This window comes from Syngnathoides biaculeatus, chromosome 22 (genome assembly GCF_019802595.1).
Source record: "Syngnathoides biaculeatus isolate LvHL_M chromosome 22, ASM1980259v1, whole genome shotgun sequence".
In the NCBI taxonomy this organism is placed as follows: Eukaryota; Metazoa; Chordata; class Actinopteri; order Syngnathiformes; family Syngnathidae; genus Syngnathoides; species Syngnathoides biaculeatus.
The window spans coordinates 9,396,988-9,420,660 of record NC_084661.1 but is presented as its reverse complement, the minus strand read 5'-3'; the positions used below and the strand labels follow the sequence as shown (position 1 = coordinate 9,420,660).

The 23,673-nt window shown below is 42.9% G+C and overlaps 1 protein-coding gene across 2 annotated transcripts in view; it reads right to left on the bottom strand.

The window, feature by feature from the left end:
• Nucleotides 1-16,252: 16,252 nt before the first annotated feature.
• The window catches only part of LOC133495888 (glutamate receptor ionotropic, NMDA 2C-like), a 37,570-nt gene continuing 30,149 nt past the window's right edge, over nucleotides 16,253-23,673 (bottom strand). For both annotated transcript variants that reach the window (XM_061810932.1, XM_061810931.1), the window contains exons 15-16: nucleotides 23,044-23,276; nucleotides 16,253-19,668 (exon numbers count right to left, since the gene is read on the bottom strand). In XM_061810932.1, the coding sequence (XP_061666916.1) occupies nucleotides 18,151-19,668; nucleotides 23,044-23,276 (1,751 nt within the window). In that variant the 3' untranslated portion in view covers nucleotides 16,253-18,150. The remainder of the gene's footprint in view (nucleotides 19,669-23,043; nucleotides 23,277-23,673) is intronic.

Below are 23,673 nucleotides of genomic sequence, written 5' to 3'. Positions count from 1 at the left end.
GTGTGATGTCATCCCCGTAGTCCCAGTTTGCCGTTTTTGTGGCTTTTGTGGCACGTAAGTTGGTACACTCTGTTTCGTACTTGCCCCGGATGACATTACAACACTAACACTTTTAAAAGTAAAAAATATGCTTAATATATTGTCTAAATTGAGTTTCCGTAAAACCATAACTTTAAATCAGTTTTAATGTTTGGGTAGTGACCACTAGATGGGGGTGTTGTTGTGTAGAAACACCCAAGCCCTTCTTGCTCAGCTAACGGTTGTTCTGTCTTTCTGGTTGTACATATTAAATTATTTCAATAATCACGTTCGTCTTCATATGAAGTGCCTTAGGTCAAATATCTTTCTGTCTCATTAAAAAAGTAAAATTATATATTTTAAAGAAGCTAAAGAAATAAAAGTAAATATGTCACTACCCATATCACCGAAGGCTAGCCACACATTTCCAAATCCTAATATTCTTCCTTGTAATCATTTTCTAGATTCAACATTCAACAGCAAAACAACTCTGACGTCGACATTTCAGAACATTTATTTTCTCATTGTACTTGTTGTAGAACGTAGTGTTTGAATATGGAATAGCTGAAAAGTACAACAAATCACATCAGATGGAATACAAATACTTTGCATACATAGTAATCCAAAAACAATCCAAAAATAACAATACAAAAACGGGAACGAATGTACAACACCCTTATTATTATTACTGAACAATTTATTCATTGATGACTTCCCCAACTTCCAGCTCTCTTACCTCCTTAATTTGCGATATTATTAGTTTTGTTCAACACATTTTGGCACGCAGTTCTAAGGGACAAAGTTCAAGTCTCACCTCCGAGCTTCTTGTGGTGAGGTTTGCATGTTCTTCGCATGCTAGCATGGAGTTTCCTCAGGTATTTTGGTCGTTCCCAAGTGCCAGAAAAAACTGCCCGTAGGTGTGAGTGTGAATGTGCCCTCTGATTGGTTGGCGACCAGTCCAGGGTGTGCCCCGCCTATCGCTAGATGCATTATTGCTTCTCAGTGGCTGGAGGGCTGCTGCGCAATCAATTCCAACTTTATTACTCGGGAAGCCGCTTCAAAATTTAATGCGATAGAGATGAGGCGGGAAAGTTATTTAGGGGTTGACTAGCTCAATTGTTCTCAGTTCAGAGGCCAGACGCTTCAAAAAGGTCACACTTTTAAAGGGTTAATGGATGTCGCGGCACAAAAAGTCACGCCGTGCATTTTAAATCGACACGGAGGCGTTATTTGAGTTTTTATTTGCCAAACACATCGTATTGTGCATTTAGCGAAGGCTAACGTTGCTGTGATGCTGCTTAAATGGCTCAATGGAAGCACTCTGGGTCAATTAAGTGTGTATTTTACCATAAATTATTCATACTTTGGATCGTTGTAAAGGGAAGGAAATGCATTAAATAATGGGGGGGGGGATCAACCTATTTAGCAAACCACAACAAAAACACAAAGAGGACATATATAGTGAAGAAAATAATTATTTGAACACCCTGCTATATTGCAAGTTGTCACACTTAGAAATCACAGAGGGGTCTGAAATTTGCATCGTAGGCGCATGATAATCTGAAAAGAAACATCCAGAAATCACAATGTATGAGTTTTTAATGATTTATTTGTGTGATACAGCTGCAAATAAGTATTTGAACACCTGTCTATCAGCTAGATTTATGACCCTCAAAGACCTGTTAGTCCGCCTTTAAAAGTCCACCTCCACTCCATGTATTATCCTGAATCAGATGCACACGTGTGAGGTCGTTAGCTGCATAAAGACAGCTGTCCACCCCATACAATCAGTAAGACTCAAACTTGTAACATGGCCAAGACCAAAGACCTGTCCAAAGACACCAGAGACAAAATTGGACAACTCCACACGGCTGGAAAGGGCTACGGAGAAATTGCCAAGCAGCTTGGTGAAAAAAAAAGTCCACTGTTGGAGCAATCATTAAAAAATGGAAGAAGCTAAACATGATGGTCAATCTCAATCGGAGTGGAGCCCCATGCAAGATATCACTTCGTGGGGTCTCATTGATCCTTAGAAAAGTTAGGAATCGACCCAGGACTACACAACAGGACTTTGTCAATGACCTGGAAAGAGCTGGGACCACTGTTTCCAAGGTGACTATTAGTAATAGACTAAGACGTCATGGTTTGGAATCATGCATGGCACGGAGGGTTACCTTGCTTGAACCAGCACATGTCAAGGCCCGTCTTAAGTTTGCCAATGACCATTTGGATGATACAGAGGAGTCATGGGAGAAGGTGTTGTGCTCAGATGAGACCAAAATGAAACTTTTTGGTCATAATTCCACTAACCGTGTTTGGAGGATGACGAATAATGAATTCCATCCCAAGAACACCATCCCTACTGTGAAGGATGGGGGTGGTCGCATCATGGTTTGGGGGTATTTTTCTGCACATGGGACAGGACGACTGCATTGTATTAAGGAGAGGATGACCGCGGCCATGTATTGTGAGATGTGGGGGAACAACTTATTTCCCTCAGTCAGAGCATTGAAGATGGGTCGTGGCTCGGTCTTTCAACATGGCCCAAAGCACATAGCCAGGAAAACCAAGGAGTGGCTCTGTAAGAAGCATATCAAGGTTCTGGCATGGTCTAGCCAGTCTCCAGACCTAAACCCAATAGAAAATCTTTGGAGGGAGCTGAAACTCCGTGTATCTCAGCGACAGCCTAGAAACCTGTCTGATCTAGAGAAGATCTGTGTGGAGGAGTGGGCCAAAATCCCTCCTGCAGTGTGTGGAAACCTGTTGAACGACTACAGGAAACATTTGACCTCTGTAATTGCAAACAAAGGCTACTGTACAAAATATTAACATTGGTTTTCTCAGGTGTAGGTTCTGGCGTGGCCTAGCCAGTCTCCAGACCTAAGCCCAATAGAAGATCTTTGGAGGGAGCTGAAACTCTGTGTTTCTCAGCCCAGAAACCTGTCTGATCTAGAGAAGATCTGTGTGGAGGAGTGCGCAAACCTGGTGAACAACTACAGGACACGTTTGACCTCTGTAAGTGCAAAGAAGGGCTACTGTACCAAATATTAACATTGTTTTTCTCAGGTGTTCAAATACTTATTTTTAGCTGTATCACACAAATGTATTTTGTACAAATCATTAAAAAAAATCATGCATTTTGATTTCTGGATTTTTCTTTTTAGATTCTTGTAGACTACAAACGTTTGACCTTTGCTTACCTTGGCAACCTCGTGTCATTGAGCAAAAGCAAAATCACTGACGACTCGTTTCATCCTGTGTAGTATATGAATTGTTAAAAGTTTGAAAAGGAGTTAAAATTGCTTCTGATTGCGCATCGACAACAACAATTTTGACTATTACTCCTTTGGCCGGCTCGTGTCGGATATCAATCATGTTCAATAGAGCTTTTGTTGTGCAGGACATGCATTGCTTAATGTAGAAAAAAAAAGTGCTGTCTTGTCAGCATAAACAAAAGGGTTTCATCACTCGCTTTAATCCAAACGTGTAAGATGAGGGAAGCATGAATGCATTAGTTGTAATATAAATCCCATCAATAATTCAGTGAATTTTTTTCATTATCATACAGTACGTCCTTTTTTTTTCTGATTGTGACTTTGTCTTTGTAAATGAGTGGTTTGAACTTTAATCCACGTGTTGTTCGCGACATAATTGCATCATTTTTTCTCGGAAATTCTAATTACTTCTTCTGCGCGGCTTATTTTTAGTCCCCCCGAGCTACCTGCTCTCAACAATATAGAGTCACTTGCTTTGTGGGCACGTGGAAATTTGACAGCGAACGGCGGGCCCTGAGACACAATAGCAGGATCCGCATACCATCTTTAAACGGTAGCAGCTTTGATGTTAAAGAAAATAAGATGAGGGACGTCTCGCCACTTCTGCTGCGGAAGAACGGGACTGACATGGTAGGCGAGGTCATGAAGTGAGATGTAAGATGTCAGATACCTAAAAACTCAAGTTGTACTTGACGTATTGCCGTCAGGTACTGACAACAATCAGAAAAAAGAGAAGTGTCAAGAGTCTCTGTCACCAAATTGCATGGGTGCAGTGAATGAATGGAAATATTCTTTGTCCTTGCCCGTTTCCACTGATAATACAACTACGGTGGCCAGGGGAATATATGATTCATCCGTGACAATCACGCCATGTTGTTTGTGGTCCAATAAAATAGCTTATGGATAGATAGATCAGTTAATGGAAAGAACAGCAAGGGTCGTGGTTTGTACGTTGTACATACGACCGCATTTTTTGTCACACCAGTTCTGGTACTTTTCTATCGTCACTTCATAGGATGAAAAAGGTCTACCTGAAGGATGTGAGTCACAACAGCAATGGGACAAAGACCAGGTACCTTCCCATGGTGTCCCACGAGGAGCATTGCGAAGCCTATTCACTTCACTCTGTGTCGTGCCGTGGGAGGCCCCGTTTTCCATGTGACTTCGCTTCGATCACCTATACCGCCTGCCAACGGGGGTTCGACAGGACCTTTTCCGGCCAGACCCGATATTCAAAGGGACTTCAAGGCTTCATTTGCAGTTTCTGCTCGGGTTCTCCCCCGCTACCCCCGGTAGCACAGGCTGCGCCCCCTCTACCTCCATATCTATCACCCTGTCATCCTTCGCTCCCGACATTCTCTTGTCATCGTCTTCTACTTCACTCCGGAGGACGACGGAGCCTTCCACATGAGAGTCTCGCGCTTTTGAGGACCATCCTCAGGCGCCTCGAGTGACTCAAAGACCGCAACCCATCATGAGTGGAGCACGCGATTGACATGCAGTCTGTCAGAAATCAATCAAACCCAATAAGGATCTTGTGATACGGGACATTAATTGCTTGAAGATAGAAGATGAATTGATCTTTGCTATTGGTTGCGCGCCAACAAGAAACCTGCATTAGGAAGGAAGGCGCACAGATGGTTGATGGGAGATTATCACTACGGGAGGAAGCGCCAAGAGGCCAATTAGGGGAGTGGATGGAGATACACGGATGGCGGGAGGACCAATGAGAATTTGTTTTACTTAGCCACAGGAGATATTTTGTTTAATCCTATCCTGATGGATAGCAACAATGACGGTGGTGAGCATGGTGCGCTAAACCTGGGGTTTCCTATTCTTTTATCAGATAAGCCGATTTGTCCCCCCCTACTTTACATTTCATATGCTACATAAGGTAACCCTACTTATTAGAAACAGCTCTCAGCACAATCACAGATGAACAGGCAAAAAAAACAGGATCGCAACATCGATAGATCAATAGTGCTGCATCTCAATGACATGTAGACGGATCAATCAATTGAATCAATCCATAGAAAGAAACATGTAACCAATCACAGTGGAAAGTAACATAACAGACTGAACAGGAAAAGCAATCGAGCCATCCTTAGCTCAACCAGGCAGAGTTAAACTTAGATTCCCAGGAAAATCGTTTCCTCAAATGCAAATTTTTGCCCTGCGTACCCACCGGGAAGGCATTTTACCCAAAAAAACAGGCATGACTGACAGTTCCGCGGTGAGAAATATGGAAATGAACTCTTTTACGGTCCCAGGTACGCTTTTGCTGTTGAACTAATTGGCCAGTTAGTGCCAAAAAATTACCCGTGCTTCTGGATCAAAATGGAAGGTTTTGAATATAGTGGCTGTGTGTCTGTAATCGTGCAGGATTTCCAACCTTGCCCTTTAGCTTCCCTTGCATCAAAATGTTAGGGCACCCAAAACAAACTTATTTAAGGCACTGTTGAATAAAGTGAGCCCAATTAGATGGTTAACGATATTTGCTCAAGGAGGGAAGAGTCACAAGACAAATTCCCAGATCCGAGCGTCAACAGGTTCTTCCCGCACGGGCTTTGAGCGCAGGGAGACAAAACTTACATCATCTGTCCGCCGCCTCTTGGCTCATTTCTTCTTCCGACATGTCAGCTGAAGTGTCCGCCCGCCGCTGGGCCCGACAGACTGATGGACGGTCTAGTGAGGGAGGGTCGCTTGCAGTTGTCTCACTCGGGAAGAGTGAAAGGAATTTTCCCCTCTCATTAAGGAGATTCCCTCCCCCCACACATGCAACCTTTCAGACCGTCATGTGGGGGAATTTTTGATGGAAGGTCTTTCAACAACTTTGAACTCTCACAAGTTCTAGAAAAAAAAACTGAGGAAGGATTCCAACTTGGCGCAATGAATTAATAAACAGCAGCGTGGATGGTTTGAATTGAAACAAAGGGAAAGGATCTCCAGAGGAGACGTGACGGATGAGCAACAGGCGGACATGGTTAAGAATTGTCTTCATGAAACATGACAATTTTCTGCTTTCCCGCCCACCTCCAACGGAATAAATGATGAGAGTCTGACAGAAAAGGTGGAATCATTTGGACCCTGTAGACGTTCTGCTGTCGCCCTCCACATCCTTCCCTGTAGAAATCAGGAAGAAGTCGCTCTTCTCTGGGGTGACGCCCACAATTCACCACTGAGCTGAAACAAACGGGCTGAACTTGATTGACCCCTTGGAACTCGATTCAATGTACAGCATATTTAATGATTAACAAAAAGGGATGATAAATGAAGTGTTAGATATATGCACCACCTAATCACTCTTTTACTGAACTGCAATCGACATGCAGGTTGACTATCTGTCACGAACCTCCGGTGCTGGGCTGGACCCAAATGCAGGACTCCAAGACGAGGACATGATGTTAGGCGTGGTTTTATTCAAGCTGACGTGGCACAAAAACAATGTGACGAGGATAGCTCAACAGTACGCTATTTTTTATTGGAGATTCTTACTGTCAGTGAAGGCAACTCACAAACTCAGGGCACAACGCACAATGAACTGGCAAATGCCAGTGACAAAAACTCCAACTCAAATACACTAATTAAAGTCCCAATGTGAAACAACTGTGAGCGGTGATGACACTGACGAAGAGTGATTGACGCAACCAATCAACGAACCACCAGGTACTGCACAATCCTGAAGGCGTGACCTCGAGATTTTTAACATTAACTGGATAATTTTTCGGTGAGTAAATGTGCACCATCAAAAAAGTTCAACGAATGTGCTTGTTTCTCCACAGGCTGCTATCAATCATCCCAAACTCTGGACTGAGCGCTTCCCTGTGATTCAGGTGCTTCCTCAGTCCAAAGACTTGATGGCTCGGTCTTGCCTTGTGAGTTTGAGTCTTCTTTTGGGACCAATTTGTGTGAAGGATTCTTGCTCCTATGTGAAATAAAACAGCAGGGTGCAGGAAAAACAAACTTACCTGACATTTTTTTTCTCAAAAAAAAAAAAAAAAAAAAATAGCATTCACTCTTAGCAAACAATCAAACCGTGGCATCAAGCTATCCTAAATTCAATTAGCCCGAAGGCATAACTGATAGTTTGTGTGTGTGTTTGTGAGCGCAAGCGTGTGCAATCTCGATATTCCCTCCAGAACTATTATGGTTAATAATATGTCATTGGTGATTGATGGTGCGCTAACAGATAACATGGCCTTCATTCGTCCACATCTATGCATCAGTGAGCGCGTGTGCCTTATGGATCTCTTGTGTGGATGTTATCTGTGTGCGTTTACCTATGTCATTTTTTCATACAGTATTTCTCAAGATATTATCACATAAAATCTTGAAAAGGGCCAAGGAGTGAATGCAGTTATTTTTTCACATTACTGATGTGTATCATGGTGTAATATTTTGCTTTTTGATCTCGTAATATGAAGCAGAAGGCCGAGTGCACTAGCCACTGTTATCTTAGCTTGATGCCCATTATTATCATGATTATAACTTTTGAGTGTGTTGACGCTCGGGTAGCTCCTCCGCTAAAGCTCCAGGTATGATCCCTTGGGTAATCATCATTAGCGTCATTACGGGGCCCAATCTTTCCAGCCCCCGAGGCCCTCTCGTTCGCCGTTGCTCCGGTCGTGTCGTCCATCACTGCGGCCGGCGGTAATAACCGCAAATGACAGCCGTGATTCATACGTGCCGCTTTTTGCCTTTTACTCAGCGACAGAAGATGGAATTTAGTCGACGTACGGCTTGATGTTATTTTTTTGTAATGTTAATAAAATGACGTAATTGCTGCAATGAATCAGACACCATGAGTCCTTTGAAAAAAAAAAAAAATCATTCTTCAAACGCTTAAGTCGCTCTGAAGTTCTTCAAAAAAAAGTCCTCAGTGTATATTTAGTTCATATGAGGGCTTAAAAAAGAACTTCAAAGTACCTTTGATGGGCTTCTGTGAGGTCAAAGTGCGAACTAATATTAGTTTTACTATTATATACTTTTCCTGATTGTATTGAATAGACAGACTGGGTGGGTGTATTGAAGACTTGAAAATTGCCCATAGGTGTGAATGTGAGAGTGAATGGTTGGTTGTTTCTATGTGCCGTGCGACTGGCAGGCCACCAGTTTAAGGTATACACCCAACTCTTGCCCAGTGTCAGCTGGGATAGGCTCCAGCACCCACAGGACCCCAGTGAGGATAAGCGGTATGGAAAATGGATGAACATATTCAACACGTTTCCTGGGTTGGAGTTATAGTAGGGTTAGGTTGAGGAGGTTTATGTTTGGGGTGAGGTGTTAGGGTAAAGTTTGGGATTTGATTTTGTTAAGGTTAGGACCAGGGTTAGGGTTAGGGGGGTAAGGTTAAAGGTTGGTAAATTTTACATGGTAAGGTTCAGAGTTAGGAGTTGTTTTGGATCAGGGATAAGGAGTTAGGTTTATTTCTTAAGTTTTGTTAGGGTTAGCAATTAGAGTTCTCTAAAGTTTCAGTGTAAGGGGTTAACTTTTAGCATTTGGGCTAGAGTATGAGTTAGGTTAGGATTTGCAATTATTTCGGGATGCACAACAACGATAACACAGCAGAACACCATTTTTTGTTGAAATACGTTTGCAAGCTTTCTGAAAAAGTATAAAAAAACTTGTGCATCTGTGTAAATAAAACACTATGATGGAATAGTTACAATATTTGAAAAAAAAACCATCAAATGAAATAGAAATTACAATGGTATGTCCATTTTTGCTCTTCCATAGAGCAGAAATCTGCTTAATTCTTACAATGCTAGGTGTTTATATCTTAACAATACTGAGCCATAGGGAGTTGCACACACTTCCGACTGCACTGTCTCAATTGTGACTGCACAAATGAGTCGCCTCGTAGCTGTAGATGAGTCCAATTGTAATCAACTGGCAAGTCTTACTAAAGCTAATCAGGGAATTTTGCTTATCTGCGTCGTTCACATTCATTCCCCAGAGGTGAGGTTGTTTCACCATATTCGTGTGCATGGCGGCGTTTAGCGTTATAACACAACAATGCTCACTTAACATTTGAGTTTTAATGTAATAAGGGCAATTTTAACATTTTTGTTGTCAAAGCATTTTTGGCGTGAAAGGAAAATGTTTAGTCACTCATCAGTGGTAGTTTTAGTGTTAAGTGTAGGGTTTATTTGAAAGGTGAAGGTCACAAATTAGCGCGTTAGCTTGTAGTTTGTTATTCCGGTCTTCATTAGTTGAGCACTTTGGGGTGATATTAAGTCTCAGGGTTTGGATTTTGTTCGGCTAGGTGTAAGGTCTTAGAGTTCAGTGGAGGATTAGTTTAGTTTTGAGGTTAGGGTTGGTTCAAGCTAGGTGTTAGGGATTCATTTAGTGTTCGGATTATATTGCTGGGTAAGGGTTTCCTTTGTTCACTTTTAGGCTTTAAGATATTGTTTGGTTAGCATTAGCAGTTTAGGTTGCGGTTTGGCTAAGGCTTCAGGCCACATTTACCATCTGATGACAGATACTTTGAAATTAGGGTGCAAATATTTGTGTTGAGATGCCGCTCACGGATCTCAGGTTGTTGTCATGATTATGTTGGTCTTATTTATTCATGCCGATTCCATCCCGCACGTCCCGCCGCTACTCGGTGCCCCGCCCTTAAATCAGTGGTGTCGTGCTCATCCATTACAAACCCTGACATGGCGAGTTGGGGGGGTGGGGGTTGTAAATGCATTGGGGATTTTAATACTCCGTAATTCACTGTAATCACATCAGGTGTTGCTCCGTGTTTACCTAGCTCCTCTCATTTCCGAAGCGTGCCGGCTAGCTTCAACCCGGCGAGTCCCGCGGGCCTGCGCGATCCGCATTCAAACCTCGCAGCTTGTGCTTCAAATCACAGAAAGCCCGTTGTTTGATCACGGCGTCCTCGATGAGTCACTCTTTTAGATGTTTCCGCGCAGGTGAAATTGGGACACGTTGACTGTCACGTGCCGTAAAAGGTTGCGCGGGTTGTGTGTAAATGCACGCCTGTGGGGTTTTGAGAGGTCACGGACAAATCGGAGGTGTGCAAATTCTCGCCGAACCTTCTAATGACTTCACGCTCTACATCCCCCTACCCATCTCCCCTGCCCTGGAACCCCCCCCCCAAAAAAAAAAACACTAAATGAGACCAGCAACAGCTACAAAATGGACATTATTTTGAACTCTGCCCCCCGGGACATAAAAAAATGTCTCCTGTATGTTTATGTGCAGGCTGCACAAACGCTTCCTTTAACGCTACATTTCTTTTACTGCATGTGCTCTAAGAAATGTGCTCCTTTACCCTTTTTGCTGATGTTTACCAAATATTTGACATTTAGATACTGCATATATTTTGAGTGTTTAAATTCACACTTTAAAGTCGAATTTCAAATCTGGTTCCATTGCCAACGTACTCGTACAGCAGTTCAGGTTACATCGGTCGGTATTACCGAGTCTGAATGCACTGGGCTGATTAAACTGACGTGGCAGCACTGTGCTGTCCTCACAACACGTTACTATGTGAAGCTAGACAGCTAGTGAACTTATAAAGAAACTCTGTACACAAGGCATTATTTTCTTGCTTTTATGGAGGTCTCTTGTAGTAAATGAATTAACAATTTTGTAACTAAAAGATACAGAAAAATATACATTACACTGTGCACTGTGTGCCATTGGGCAAAGTAAAGGTAGCTAGCTTATTTATGCTAAACATAACAATAGCTGCATTAACGATCACTCGTTTACATCGAGCTCTCAAATAAAACACAATTGTAACCTCACCCTAATGTCTGTGGACATACAATACTTACAAAGACGAAAGTTTCCCAAGGTTCAAACGTTTAGAACACATTCAACGTAGTTATGAGTTGCCTTCCGACTTAATGTCCGCCATGTACATATTCTCACCGGAGACACGTCAAAGATCCTCTATAACGTACAGATCACTCACTCAGCATAGAAACTGAATGATCCTCACAGATCAAGAGGTGTCATTCTGACGCTTTTTCTTTGAACACGTTTTAACACATCGCATCATGAAATAAACACATTTTCTTATGAAATATACAAATCGTTTAACTAAAGACAAGCACAGAGAGTCTGAAATCAAATTTGGGTTAGATAAATAAATATGGACTGTGAAGAATAAATTAATACAGTTTCCATGGAACAAATATAAGAATTTAGGTTCAAAATGTAGGTTAGCGGTTCGGAATTTTAGCCCAGCAGAGAACAAAGTGAATTTTCACCACACAATGGCCCATGCTACTGGTTTTTACTTCCAAGATGCTGCCCAGCAGTTTTTTTTAAGCCCTGAAACTAAAAGTGATTTGTTTCCAACATTCAAGGCAATAGTTTTGGGTTTATTTCCCTCATTTCACAACCATTCAGAGTTTAGGTGCTATTGTAAACTGTCAAGCTGAGGAGATAATAGGGTCAAATTCAACATTGGCTGGTTGTTAATATTAAATTTAGCGTTGCAAAGCGTTGTTTTTTTTTTTTTTTGGGGTGGGGGGGTATTTTTTGTTTCCCCATTGATGAGGTATTGTGTATCCAGTTGAAAAGCAACAACATGAGAGCGCCTCAGGCTAAACAACTGGATTTAGCATCTGGACCAGTGAGTGCAAACGAGACAGAAGGAGGACGAGGAGATGGGCAAGTATTCACTACATCCGGAACACATGCCTGAAAATCACTCCGGAGGGCAATCCCAGCAAGAGATTATTTCAGAATCTAGTTTTGTTGTCATCAAAAAGAATATCTATCATAAAATTTCAGTTGCAACATTGTGATGCAACCTGCCCTAAAAATATATATGCTTTATGGACTGATGTTTTTAATTTATGGCTTTAGTTGTTATTGTTTAATGTACCTTAATTTCTATTGTGTTTGTACTGTTATGGTAATCTCTTCTTTGCCTTGTATCATGTTGAATAAAGAGATGCAGGGGGGGGGTGAAATAGGGAACATGGAAAGTACGGTATGAAAAAAAGGGTGAACATCATCAACACTCAGGATGTCACCACGTTCCTGTACCCAGCAGGTTTTTAGAATCATCTCCCCGAATTTCTTATAGTCACTGGCGCCTCACTGATTTCCTTGGAGGCTCAAAGTAAAATGGACTTTGCTCAATGTTTTTTTTTTTTTTCATTATATGCTGCTCTTTTTGTGCCACAAGATATGTCTACACATCCTATGGTGAAAATACAGCCAGGAAAAAGAATACAGTGAATTATGTCTGATTCTGAGCCACTGTCCACCAGAAAGTTATTTTTCCCGAGGTTTACATATTTGGTCAGGTGCACCAAGAAACATAGATTATGCCAGCAGACACAAGTCATAAATAATCATGTATTTTTGGCCTTGTGTGGGTTAACAGATCCAAGCAAGCTACACATTTTTAGTCATTAGCTGAAGAAACAACCCACATCTGATCGGGTCGATGAAGGAGGATTCATTCATTAAACCTGTGGCCCAACACCAACGCTCAGTCTGAAGAGTCTGGACTGTGTTTGATTTGGGTCAGACCACTTGTGGCTGGGGATATCAGTTTGATTCATTTGAAAAGTGTCCTCACTTCTTTTGGTTTTTTTTTCTTCCTATTTTTGTCCACCACCCTCCAGGTATGGAATCTCATTTTACGAAAGAATCGGTCAAGATATTTGCCCCCAGAAGGCAGCTCTTACCTATCAATTCACATAACAGGGGCCGGTTAATCAGGATACCATTGTTTACCTGTTGTGCCGTTGTCTGTTGTCACCCCATGAAGCGGCGGCACAAGCGGGGCGGAATGCTGTGCCGTTGGCAGCTCACCCTGAGCGATTGTGCCGATGTAGCGGCTTGCCAAAAGGGACCCATAACCTTGGAAGGACGAGAGGAAAATGGACAGTGTAATTGGTGAAGTGTCATTTGCGCCGCACAACACCTGCGACCTATTTCCAACTGGTAAAGTACTTGCAAGCCTCTGAGGTTGAATCCTGTGGCATGTTTTTCCCGCATTGTTCTTGTAGCGTATTTCCGGCTGATGATGGATCGCTCCCGGATGGAAAGCAGGACCTGAACGTGCGCCGGAAAAATTCCTCCGTAGAAAAAACATTGGGAAAGTCGCGTGCTTGGAGATTGGATGGTGTGGTCTAATGGAGATTGTGACAATGTTGACGGATGAAAAATCAGGCCGAATGTCAAACCGATGAAAACACCGTCGCAACAGACGAAGATGAAGATACAGAACCCCGCCAGTGCATCATTTACCATCTGCTGATTATTTAGGCTTAGGTTTTAATGTCATTCAAGGCTTTGATTTGTTAATTAAGATGCAATCTGTCTCATGAAATCGCTTTGCCTCTTTTTAAATCATTAAAACTCCCTGACAGACACATTTCCTCACCAAAGCCTCTATTATCCATCATCACCCTGGCTATTTTGGAGATTGCCAAGGATGTTTAATATTGAAATCGTACGGGGGCTGGGGAGTTTCTCCGGATTCCATCGTTATTGTTCCGCTGATTTGATTACATTCTTTCCCCCGTCCCCGTGCCCTGAATTGGGGTTTGAATGGGAGGCAGGGCCAGGTTTCGAGGGCTGCCTGAATGGGCCCAGCGACGACGAGATGGGAACGATTGTGCCTGAAGATTGGCCAAGTAATTAACGTTCCTGCTGGCTGGCAGATCCAATTGTCTTGGATTGGGAGACAAGCTGCGGCCCAAATTCGACACACACACACACACACACACACGCACGTACACAGACGCACACACATGCATGACACTTTGGGTTTTTTGCTACTATAAACCCCAATAATAACTGTTAGTCCTAACCCTAATTTGTAATGGCTAATCCTGAAGGATGACACAAACCTTAACCCCACATCACATCAACCCTTAACCCAAAATCCTAACCCTTAAACTCTATCCCTTGGTGAGAGAGGTAAAAAACAACCCAAAGACTGTGGCTGTGCTCTAGAGATGAAGTCAGGCAATGGGAGAAAGTTCTAGAAAGTCAACCACCACTGCAGCACTCCACCAGTTGGAGTTTTATGCCAGACTAGCCTGAAGGAACCCGCCCCTCAGTACAAGACACATGAAAGCCTGCATGGAGTTGGCTAATAAAAAACAGAACAATTCAATAGCGGCTCTTGAATGGTCCACCCAGAGCCCTGACTTAAAACCAATCGAGCATCTGTGGAAAGAACTCAAAATCCCTATCTACCAACGTTCACCATACAACCTGGTAGAACTCGACATGATCTGTAAGGAAGAATGGCAGAGGATCACAAAAACCATGTGTGAAAAACTTGCATAATTTCCAAAAAGACTCGTAGCTGTATTAGCTCAAAAGGGTGCTTGACCAAAGGGTCTGAATACTTAGGGCTGTGTGATATTTCAGTTTTTCTTTTTTGACAAATCTGTAAAGATTTTAACAGTTCAGTTTTATCTGTACATATAGGGTCTTGGGTGTACATTAATAAGGAATAAAATTCAGGGGGTCTGAATACACTCCGTACACACTGCAACTCTTGTCTATTACCCTTGTCCCAATTATCACCATTTACCAGAACCCTAACCCCTTATCTTTATCACTCACAATTTCCCTAACAGCTAACCCTAATTTTATTTGTGGAAATAAGTGTCAGTCTCTTTTCATCTTCTTTCTCAAATGAGGTTTGCAGACACCTTTGGAAGGACCTCCAATCAAATGTCCCCATCTTTTCTTTAGCATTGTCTCATTAAAACCCCTCGTCTCACAATCACCGAAATAGATCTCCCGCTCAGTTCCCCACCTGTTCTCGTGCATATCTCACCCTCCTCACATCGCCCCCTTTTGCCGCCCTATCACTTCAGGCCTCCCTGTTCTTATCTTTCCCCCCTCAAAGTCACCTTAGCGTCTCACTCTCTTGTGGTCATGATCTATCGGCACACTTTGCCCAACCCTCCTCAGTTGCCGATGCCCCAAATATTTCCACCTTGTGTCATTCCACATTGTTATCTACTCCCCCCTCCTGCTCTTTTCACTGCACCCCCGCCACACCACATTATAGTCTAACAAGTCTTTTGTCTCAAGGTGACTCAGAGCAGCTGTTGAACTGGAACTGTAATTTATTCGCAGTTTGGAGGTTCAAGGGTAGCGGCCCTCAAGACCCCTCAAAATGACACTTTTCTACATACAAACAGCATCTGGGTACTTGGGAGTCCACGGGGTCACCATATGAACATATAGAGGTTATGTTTTGTTGATGTTGATGTTCTGGTTTTGTCTGGTTTCTCATTAAAATTTTGTACCATTTCCACAGATATTTGTCAAGAGTTAGAATGTTCTTTCATTTAAAACTAGAACACTTGTGTCATCTTCACTCAGAATGAGTAAGAAATGCAGATGTAACCTGAACATCTAACTGTAACCCTTTTCCAAAACTCTAATCCAAAACCTAACCCCAATCTTACCCCCAATACTAACCCTTTAGGTAAATCCTATGATGATGATGATGATGCATTACCTGAACTGCTAACAATTTACTCAAACCGTATCCTGTGTCTTAACGCTGACTTTCAACCTCCAATTGTAGCCCTGACACATAACCTCTTAGCCCGGCTCCTAATTAAAACCTTAACCACTGACCAGGACCTAAATTCTAAACATACTCCCAACTCTAACCCTTAACCAAAACACCGCTCCCTAACCTCAGAACCTTCCCTAGAACTTAAAGCTAATGCTAATCTAAACCACAAAACACCTTAACTCTATTCATAACACCTTACGCACTTTCCTCAAGGTAAAAACCGTACCAATTACTTGGCAATCTGAATCAAGATACACGCGACTCTTTACAAAAATAGACACCCATTTGTAGTCATCCAAAAAGGTTCTTTAATTGGTCTAAGTGATAAATTACAGGGTGAGGGCGATGGGTAATATAGATTGTATAATAGCTTTCAATCACCTCATTTAAAATTGATCAAAAAGCAATTAGAAGTGATGGGGGCGGGGGGGGGGGGGGAAGCAGGGACGATAAGAGAATACAAAAGAGTGTAAGAGAGCAATGAAAATCCAAGAGGGAAATTGAGCGCAATAGTACAACAGTAACAAATATCTTATAACTTTAGACAATGTGCCAGAAACTTGATTAGAAAATTTGTGAATGACTATAAATTCCTATGCCTAAATAGATTACATGAATGACACTCAAATAATATATTTTTGCCATACTAATATAACATTTTTGAATACATATTTTAATTATCGTGAGGCCCCCTGTGTATTCTCTGTGACGTGTTGCAGCCCCAGAAGGAGACCGAGTGAAGAGCCCATGGTTGAATGAATAAGACACCTTGTGCTGGTCAGTGATGTCCAGATACCTTCTTTGCAGATTGTGTTCACGTGGACTGCATTCACAAACCATCTTCTTGAATTTGCATTCCATTTTCTTTTTTTTTTTTTAAAACTCTTTTTGTGTCCAACTTTCAGCCCCTGAAGGAAATACAGGGACCTTGCTGCTACTTGCGTTCATAATTTCGTAGGCTGCAGCCAATCGGCGACAAATTTGGATGGCTCCAAGCAACACCCCAAAAACTAGACAGCGTTACATCGGATCAACACCGATCAAACCGTGACTGACTGGGTTGCACTATGTTTGCTTGTTAGCAGGTTACACCCTGCTTGATGGAGGATGATGTCATGATGTACAGTAGACCCCTGCGTGTTCGTGGTTTGGTATTGGTATTAACTTTACCAATTTGTTAATTTGTGGGTAAGTCATGAAGATCCCCGTTAATTTTTGGTATATTTTGATGATCTTCCACTGATTCACGGATTTTGGACCCGATCTGCAACTGATTTACATTCATTTTCCCAAGGAAAAAATTTAATAAAAATTTGGGGTATTGTAGCGAGTGTCAATTTTCTGTAGAGTTTCACTCTCCGTGGTTTGGGCCTGGTCCCTATCCCCACGAATAACGGCGGTCCACTGTACTATTACTGTGTACTGAATTTAATTTGGACAAAGACCTTTTTAGACTCACTAAAGAATGAAAGTTTAGTCTTTTGGGCTGAGAAGAGCGACAGATAGGCTTAGAGGTTATGGTTAGCATTGGAATTATAATTATGTGTTAACCATTTGAGATTGGAGCATGGAATAGAAAAATTCCTTCTGCACCAAATGTTGAACAGGGTCCTCTGTCGCCCATGCACCACCCCTCGGTAAAACTTAGTGGCTATGTGACAAGCAGTTTTTGCATGATCCTGCTAACAAACAAGCTAGCGTACCAACAAACGCTATCAAAATGTCTAACAATAGTCTTAAACAAAGCCTAGAGATCAGTGTGATCCTTCTTCTTTGACAATAATAATCTACAGCAATACGTTGTTATAAAAATAGCCGCTTTAAAAGTTACCTGATGTCTGTTTGCAGATGTCTCAAACTGATTATGTCATCCGAGCAAAGCGCCGCAGTGTCAAAATTTTCTGAACTCTCCAGGTGCGCATTCTTTCATGACACGTTGCTACAGTGGCTGCTTTGTTTTTCATTTTGTTTTTGTTGACAGTTTGGAAAGATTTGATTCTTTTAATCCTCACTGCTATCGCATCACAGCTAGCGACACAACACCGGAGTCTGAATCTCATCCAGGGTCTACTATGTACACCACAACCATCACAGCATGACAACTCTGTTTAAACTTTGACCATGTAGCCACACCACAGACAATTTGGTGCACACAAAAAGCACAAGCGAGAAGATCCGTCTTGCTCGCTTTCAACGGTGTTCTTGAGGGTTAACAGTGCAGCTTTTCACATCCATTTTGACACAAGACCTCCCCCCAAAAGCAGACAAGCAAAACTTCTCCACAGTGGTCAGTTGTAAATGCTCCTTAGCGGTCTATTTGAGTCACACCTCTGACTCCAAACTGGACACCCGTTTCCAGGGCTGGAGGATACAGGGGCTCCCCGCTGCCTGGTTGACTCCTCCCTGACTTCCTTGTGTCTCCGATTCAGTGTGGGAGCTCTGATAGATCCCATAAGCTCCGTACACACTGTCCTGGTACAGCAAGGCCCGCCGACCCCCGCATCGTCCCCCACCGCAGCCCAGAAGCTGGCACACGGGACTGGCTGCCGGGTGACTGCCTGGGGGCTGATTGTGGTTTTGCAGGTTGAGGGGCGAGTGGTAGAGTGGTAGCCCAGGATGGGAGTTCAAGTAGTGGCCGTATTGTCTGCTGAGCAGGCTGGTGGCTCTCCGTACCATTCCCGGCCCTAACCTGGCTCCGTACCGGACAGCCTCGCCGTATGTTGGGAGATGGGTGGACTGGGAATACCTCAGACGTTGGCCTTTACGCCCAGGAGGTCTCCTGTGATCCTCCCTTATGTGGAGGTAGGCCTGGTTTCGAGGGAGGCACAGGTTGTTCCGGAGGTGGGCTGGGTTGTGGGCCTTTACAGCTGTAGTCGGCGTGAGAATGCATGGAAACAGGTCAGGAAGTGTGGATGGCGACTGACTAGAAAGAGATGACTGGGACTCATCCAGCTGATGAATCTGCTCACTGCCCCACGTGGCTTTCAGGAATGAGGCACGGCGTCCCCTGCGGCTTCCCCTCAGCATGAGGTCCTCCGGGGGCCAGGATCTGTAGTTCTCCACCGGAGGACACGTCCTGCCCACCGAGTAGATGCTCTCCATGCTAGGGGCTGAGATGTGGTTGCCCTGGAGGTGGTTTGCTTTAAGCTCGCTGAGGCAGATTTTGTTCTTCTCGTGATCCTTGTGCTTCCTCCTTTCGGCATCGCCCTCCCCACACTGGAAGCTCTTGGACCTTTGTTTCCTCTGGTGAATGCCTGTCTCTGTGTGCTGGTTTTGAGGCAGGGGGACGGGATGGGAGGTGTAGATGTCAGGCAGCTGCAGGTCGGTGCACGAGATGAACCTCGAGTGTGGGTGGGCATCCACGTAGAGTCTTCCAGTGGTCTGGTAGTGGCGGGGATGTGGAAGGGGTAGCGTCTCGCTGACTGCCAGATGTGGGCTGCTGAGGCTAGAGACAGGAAGTGGGCGCTCGTACAGACAGGAAGTAGAGTGAGTTGGAAGTGTGTAGCGCAGCGGCGTGGGCCTGCTCATGCATCTCTGCGGGGAGATGGATTGCTGTGGGAATTTTGCGTGGTTCTCCATGACATACGCAAAACCTCTAGGTACGGTCTCGGCTGCAACATGCGGGACCCGGACAGGCAAGCCGCTGTGCCGGCTGAAGTGTTCAATTGTCTTCGTGGCATTGTCCAGGGAGCTCTCCACATTGGCGGTGGAGACCAGGTCCTTGGCAGTTCGCAACATCTTTAGCATGTTGGCTTGGGCGTAGTTGGATGTCAGGTCGGGTTTGGCCAGACCAGAGGAACGGCCATGATCCTCCACTCCCTTGAAGCAACTGTAAATACCCTGGAAGAGAAAGACACAGTTATAAAGAACTCCTTGATTTTGAAACACATCATTCTCTAAGAATATTTTTCTGCACATGGGACAGGACGACTGCACTGTATTAAGGAGAGGATAACCGCAGCCATGTATTGTGAGATTTTGGGGAACAACCTTTTTCCCCTCAGTCAGAGCATTGAACATGGGCCGTGGCTGGGTCTTTCAACGTGACAATGACCCGAAGCACACAGCCAGGAAAACCAAGGAGTGGCTCCGTAAGAAGCACATCAAGGTTCTGGCGTGGCCTAGCCAGCCTCCAGACCTAAACCCAATAGAAAATCTTTGAAGGGAGCTGAAACTTTCTTTTTCTCAGCGACAGCCCAGAAACGCGTCTGATCTAGAGAAGATCTGTGTGGAGGAGTGGGCTAAAATCCCTCCTGCAGTTTGTGCAAACCTGGTGAACAACTACAGGAAACGTTTGACTTCTGTAATTGCAAAGGCTACTGGACCAAAATTAACATTGGTTTTCTCAGGTGTTCAAATACTTATTTGGAGTTGTATCACACAAATAAATCATTAAAAAAACATACAGTGCGATTTCTTCATTTTTCTTTATAGAGTCTCTCTCTCAAAGTGGACATGCGATGAAAATTTCAGCCCCCTCCATGTTTTCTAAGTGGGAGAACTTTCAGTATAGCAGGGTGTTCAAATACTCATTTTCTTCACTGTATATCAAATCTAATTCTATACCATTGTAATATTATTTGATTTGAATAATTGTTGAAATTATCAGTGTCTTTCGAACATTGTGAGTCACTGCTTATGCAAAAGAAAGTTGTTGATGTTTAACAAAACACAATTCCGCCATCCATTCGTTATCATTTTCGCTCATCTTCATCAGAGTCACGGGTGTCCTGGAACCTATTAGATTGACTCAGAACAAAAGATAGTATACACCCTGGACTGATTGCCAGCCAATCGTAGGGCACATATACACTACTATTGACACTAATATTCACACTTTTGTATGGGCAACCTAGCCTAAAGTGTGCGATTTTAAAAGGTCACCACGATAGTTTATAGAGAAAAATAACGCTAGGATGAGGAGGAGATGCAACCTCCATACAGGTTTGAACCCCAAAAGTCAACTTTGTCAATGTTGATGCTAAACCAGGACTAAGAAATCAAGTCAAAGTTTATATGAAAGATGTCAAAACCCTTCTGCTTATTGTTTCCCTCTATGAGCACTCAAGCAGTCTTACATTGCCAAAATAAATGGGAGCTCATTATGACTACAAGACCCATGTTGTGTTTATTTTTCAAAGGGAAAATCAGTATTTTTAAAACTCCAGAAGTTCGCACGGATAATGTGACAAGGTCAGTGCAAAAATGATTTTAGCTTTGAACAACATACTCTAAGTAACTCAGTGATTCTGGCAGTTTTCCGTGATCGACGAAGTGTCCAAACAGTTTACGTGTCAGCGAGGAACAGGTGGCTGCAAAGCCAAAAAGCAAGGGATGATTTGGCTTTCAATTCATTATGCATTCTCCCGGGACTCAAAGAATAAGTGTTTAGGCCGAGGGGAAGGAGAGGAACGACCCAGTAAACTCACTAGTCAAACAACGCCTGTGGAACAAACTGCGACGGTATCACTCAGAGATTCTCAACAAAAAAGAAAGAATCTAAATTTAATTTGGCCTTCGGGGGACGGATTAACGATCTGATAGTCATTTATCAGTTAATCTGATAAAAAAAAGAACCCTGATATCGGCTCAATGGTGTAATTACAAAGGAGAATGGCTGGAGTCCATTGACGTTTCAATGTTCGCATTCTGTGAAACGCCGCCGCCGACTAAGCGGCAGGTGATTCGCTCTAATTGCGGATGAGCCTTTAAAGTTAAAAGCTGAGCAAACACCCGAATTAATGTTTGATTTAGCGTCTATCGCCTCCCTACTCTACAGTAAATGTTTTTAATTACACCGCACAAAACATCAATTTAAGATGACATATCGCACTGTCAATGGCACTTTGTGTTCAACATTTCCTACAGAGGCAGTTCTACCGTTTCTTGGAGGTGATCCAATTACAGCAGCCCGATCAGTCAGTCCACAGTGCCAGCATTAGTCAAGCCCCGAAGAACAACAAACAAGTTCTGAGGATGCGGTTCACCGCGCTGGGAAGTCGGATATTTCAAAATGTGACATTGGCCATTGTTTAAATTGTAACATTCTAATTAAAATTCAATTCCAGACATTTAGTTTTGCTTCTCTAAAATGAAGGCCTTGACTGTCATTTAATGTCCACATTTTATTTAAAAAGTCCAATTATTTATCCATGGGTTAATCTGTGGAAACTTGTAACTTGTAAAATCTGCTTTTACAAATCTGAGGCTTTGTTCATAATTATCATAATAAGTTTTATTTGAAAACATTGTTTTAAATATTGGGATTAAAAACAAATGATTCACATTAAAAGTTTTAATTCCAAGGTGTACTTAAAAAGATGGCTGAAATTTTATGAATTATTTATTCAATCCAAAATTAACCCCTTAATTTTGATATAATTTTCAAATTGCAACCATCGACTGTACATAATACTGATTTGGATGTGTTTACAGATGCCAAAAAAGTTTTTTAATTTGACTTGCACAGAATAAGGTTTTAATTTTAAATTTAAAAAAACATCAACATTTTGAGAAAAAATTCAGTTTCAGCAGAGCTTTAAAAAGTCTTATATTTGGTTTTCCAAAATTATCCATCCATCCATTTTCTTTGCTGGTTATCATCACTAGGGTCACGGGGAGTGCTGGAGCCTATCTCAGCTGTCAACGGTCAGGAGGAGGGGTACACCCTGAACTGGTTACCAGCCAATCGCAGGGCACATAGAGACAAACAGTTGCACTCACAATCACAATCACATCTATGGGCAATTTAGTGTCCAATTAATGTTGCATATTTTTGGGATGTGGGAGGAAACCCACGCAGGCACAGGGAGAACATGCAAACTCCACACAGGCGGGGCCGGGATCGAACCCGGGTCCTCAGAACTGTGAGGCCAATGCTTTAGCAGCTGATCCACTGTGCCGCCAGAAATTATTTATTCAATCGAAAAATAAGGCCTTCAGTTTTGTATCATTTTCAAATTGTAACCATCTACTGTACATAATACTGATTTTCAATGTGTTTACAGATGGTTAAAAAGTTTTTTTTTATTTGACTTTCACAGAATAAGGCTTTAATTTTAAATAAAAAAAAATCTGAATTTAAAGAAAAATTGATTTTTATTTTGGTCCTCCAAAATTAAGTATAATAAATAGTTATAAGAAAAAGATATTCCAGGGTGTCATTAGACCCTCATAAAGCAGTCTTTCATTTTGGCTTAAAATGGTGGGCCTCACCCGGCTGATGGCCAACAGGAAGTCCAGCTTGTGCGACTTGTGGAGCGAGTGGCGCAGCTTCCAGTAGAGTAGGTGCTCCCAGGCGAACACCAGCATGCTGAGGCCCATGGCCACCAGCAGCATGTAGAAGACGCCGGCCATGTTGTCGATATCCAGCTTGCTGCTCATCACCTCGTTCTTCTCGTTCTGGCAGATTCCCGAGAGCCACACGGTCTCCAGGCGTTGCGTGTCACCTGGAATTGGGGGGATCCGTATTTTAAAAAAAATATGGCAGCCCCACGGCCCGTTTTATCACTCACTTGTCAATAAGCATTATTATAGCGTCATGAAAAGCACAAAAGAATATGTTTATGGATATATGTTGCGACTTAAAGCTTTCCGTGAAGGTAGGCTATTAATTCCACACTCGCAGTCTTCGTGGTTTGTTTGTGTCAGATGTACATCGTGTGTGTGTGTGCGTGTGTGTTTGTATAATGTAGATAATCACATACTCCCACCATTCCTATGGATTTCATTTTTCACAGAATGCCTGCCTCCTTGCTGCAAAACAAACCGCCGCATATAAATAGGGTACTTTAGGAACCCATATCTGTTCTTTTCTGTGGTTAGAACCGGAATTTGAGGGGGGGG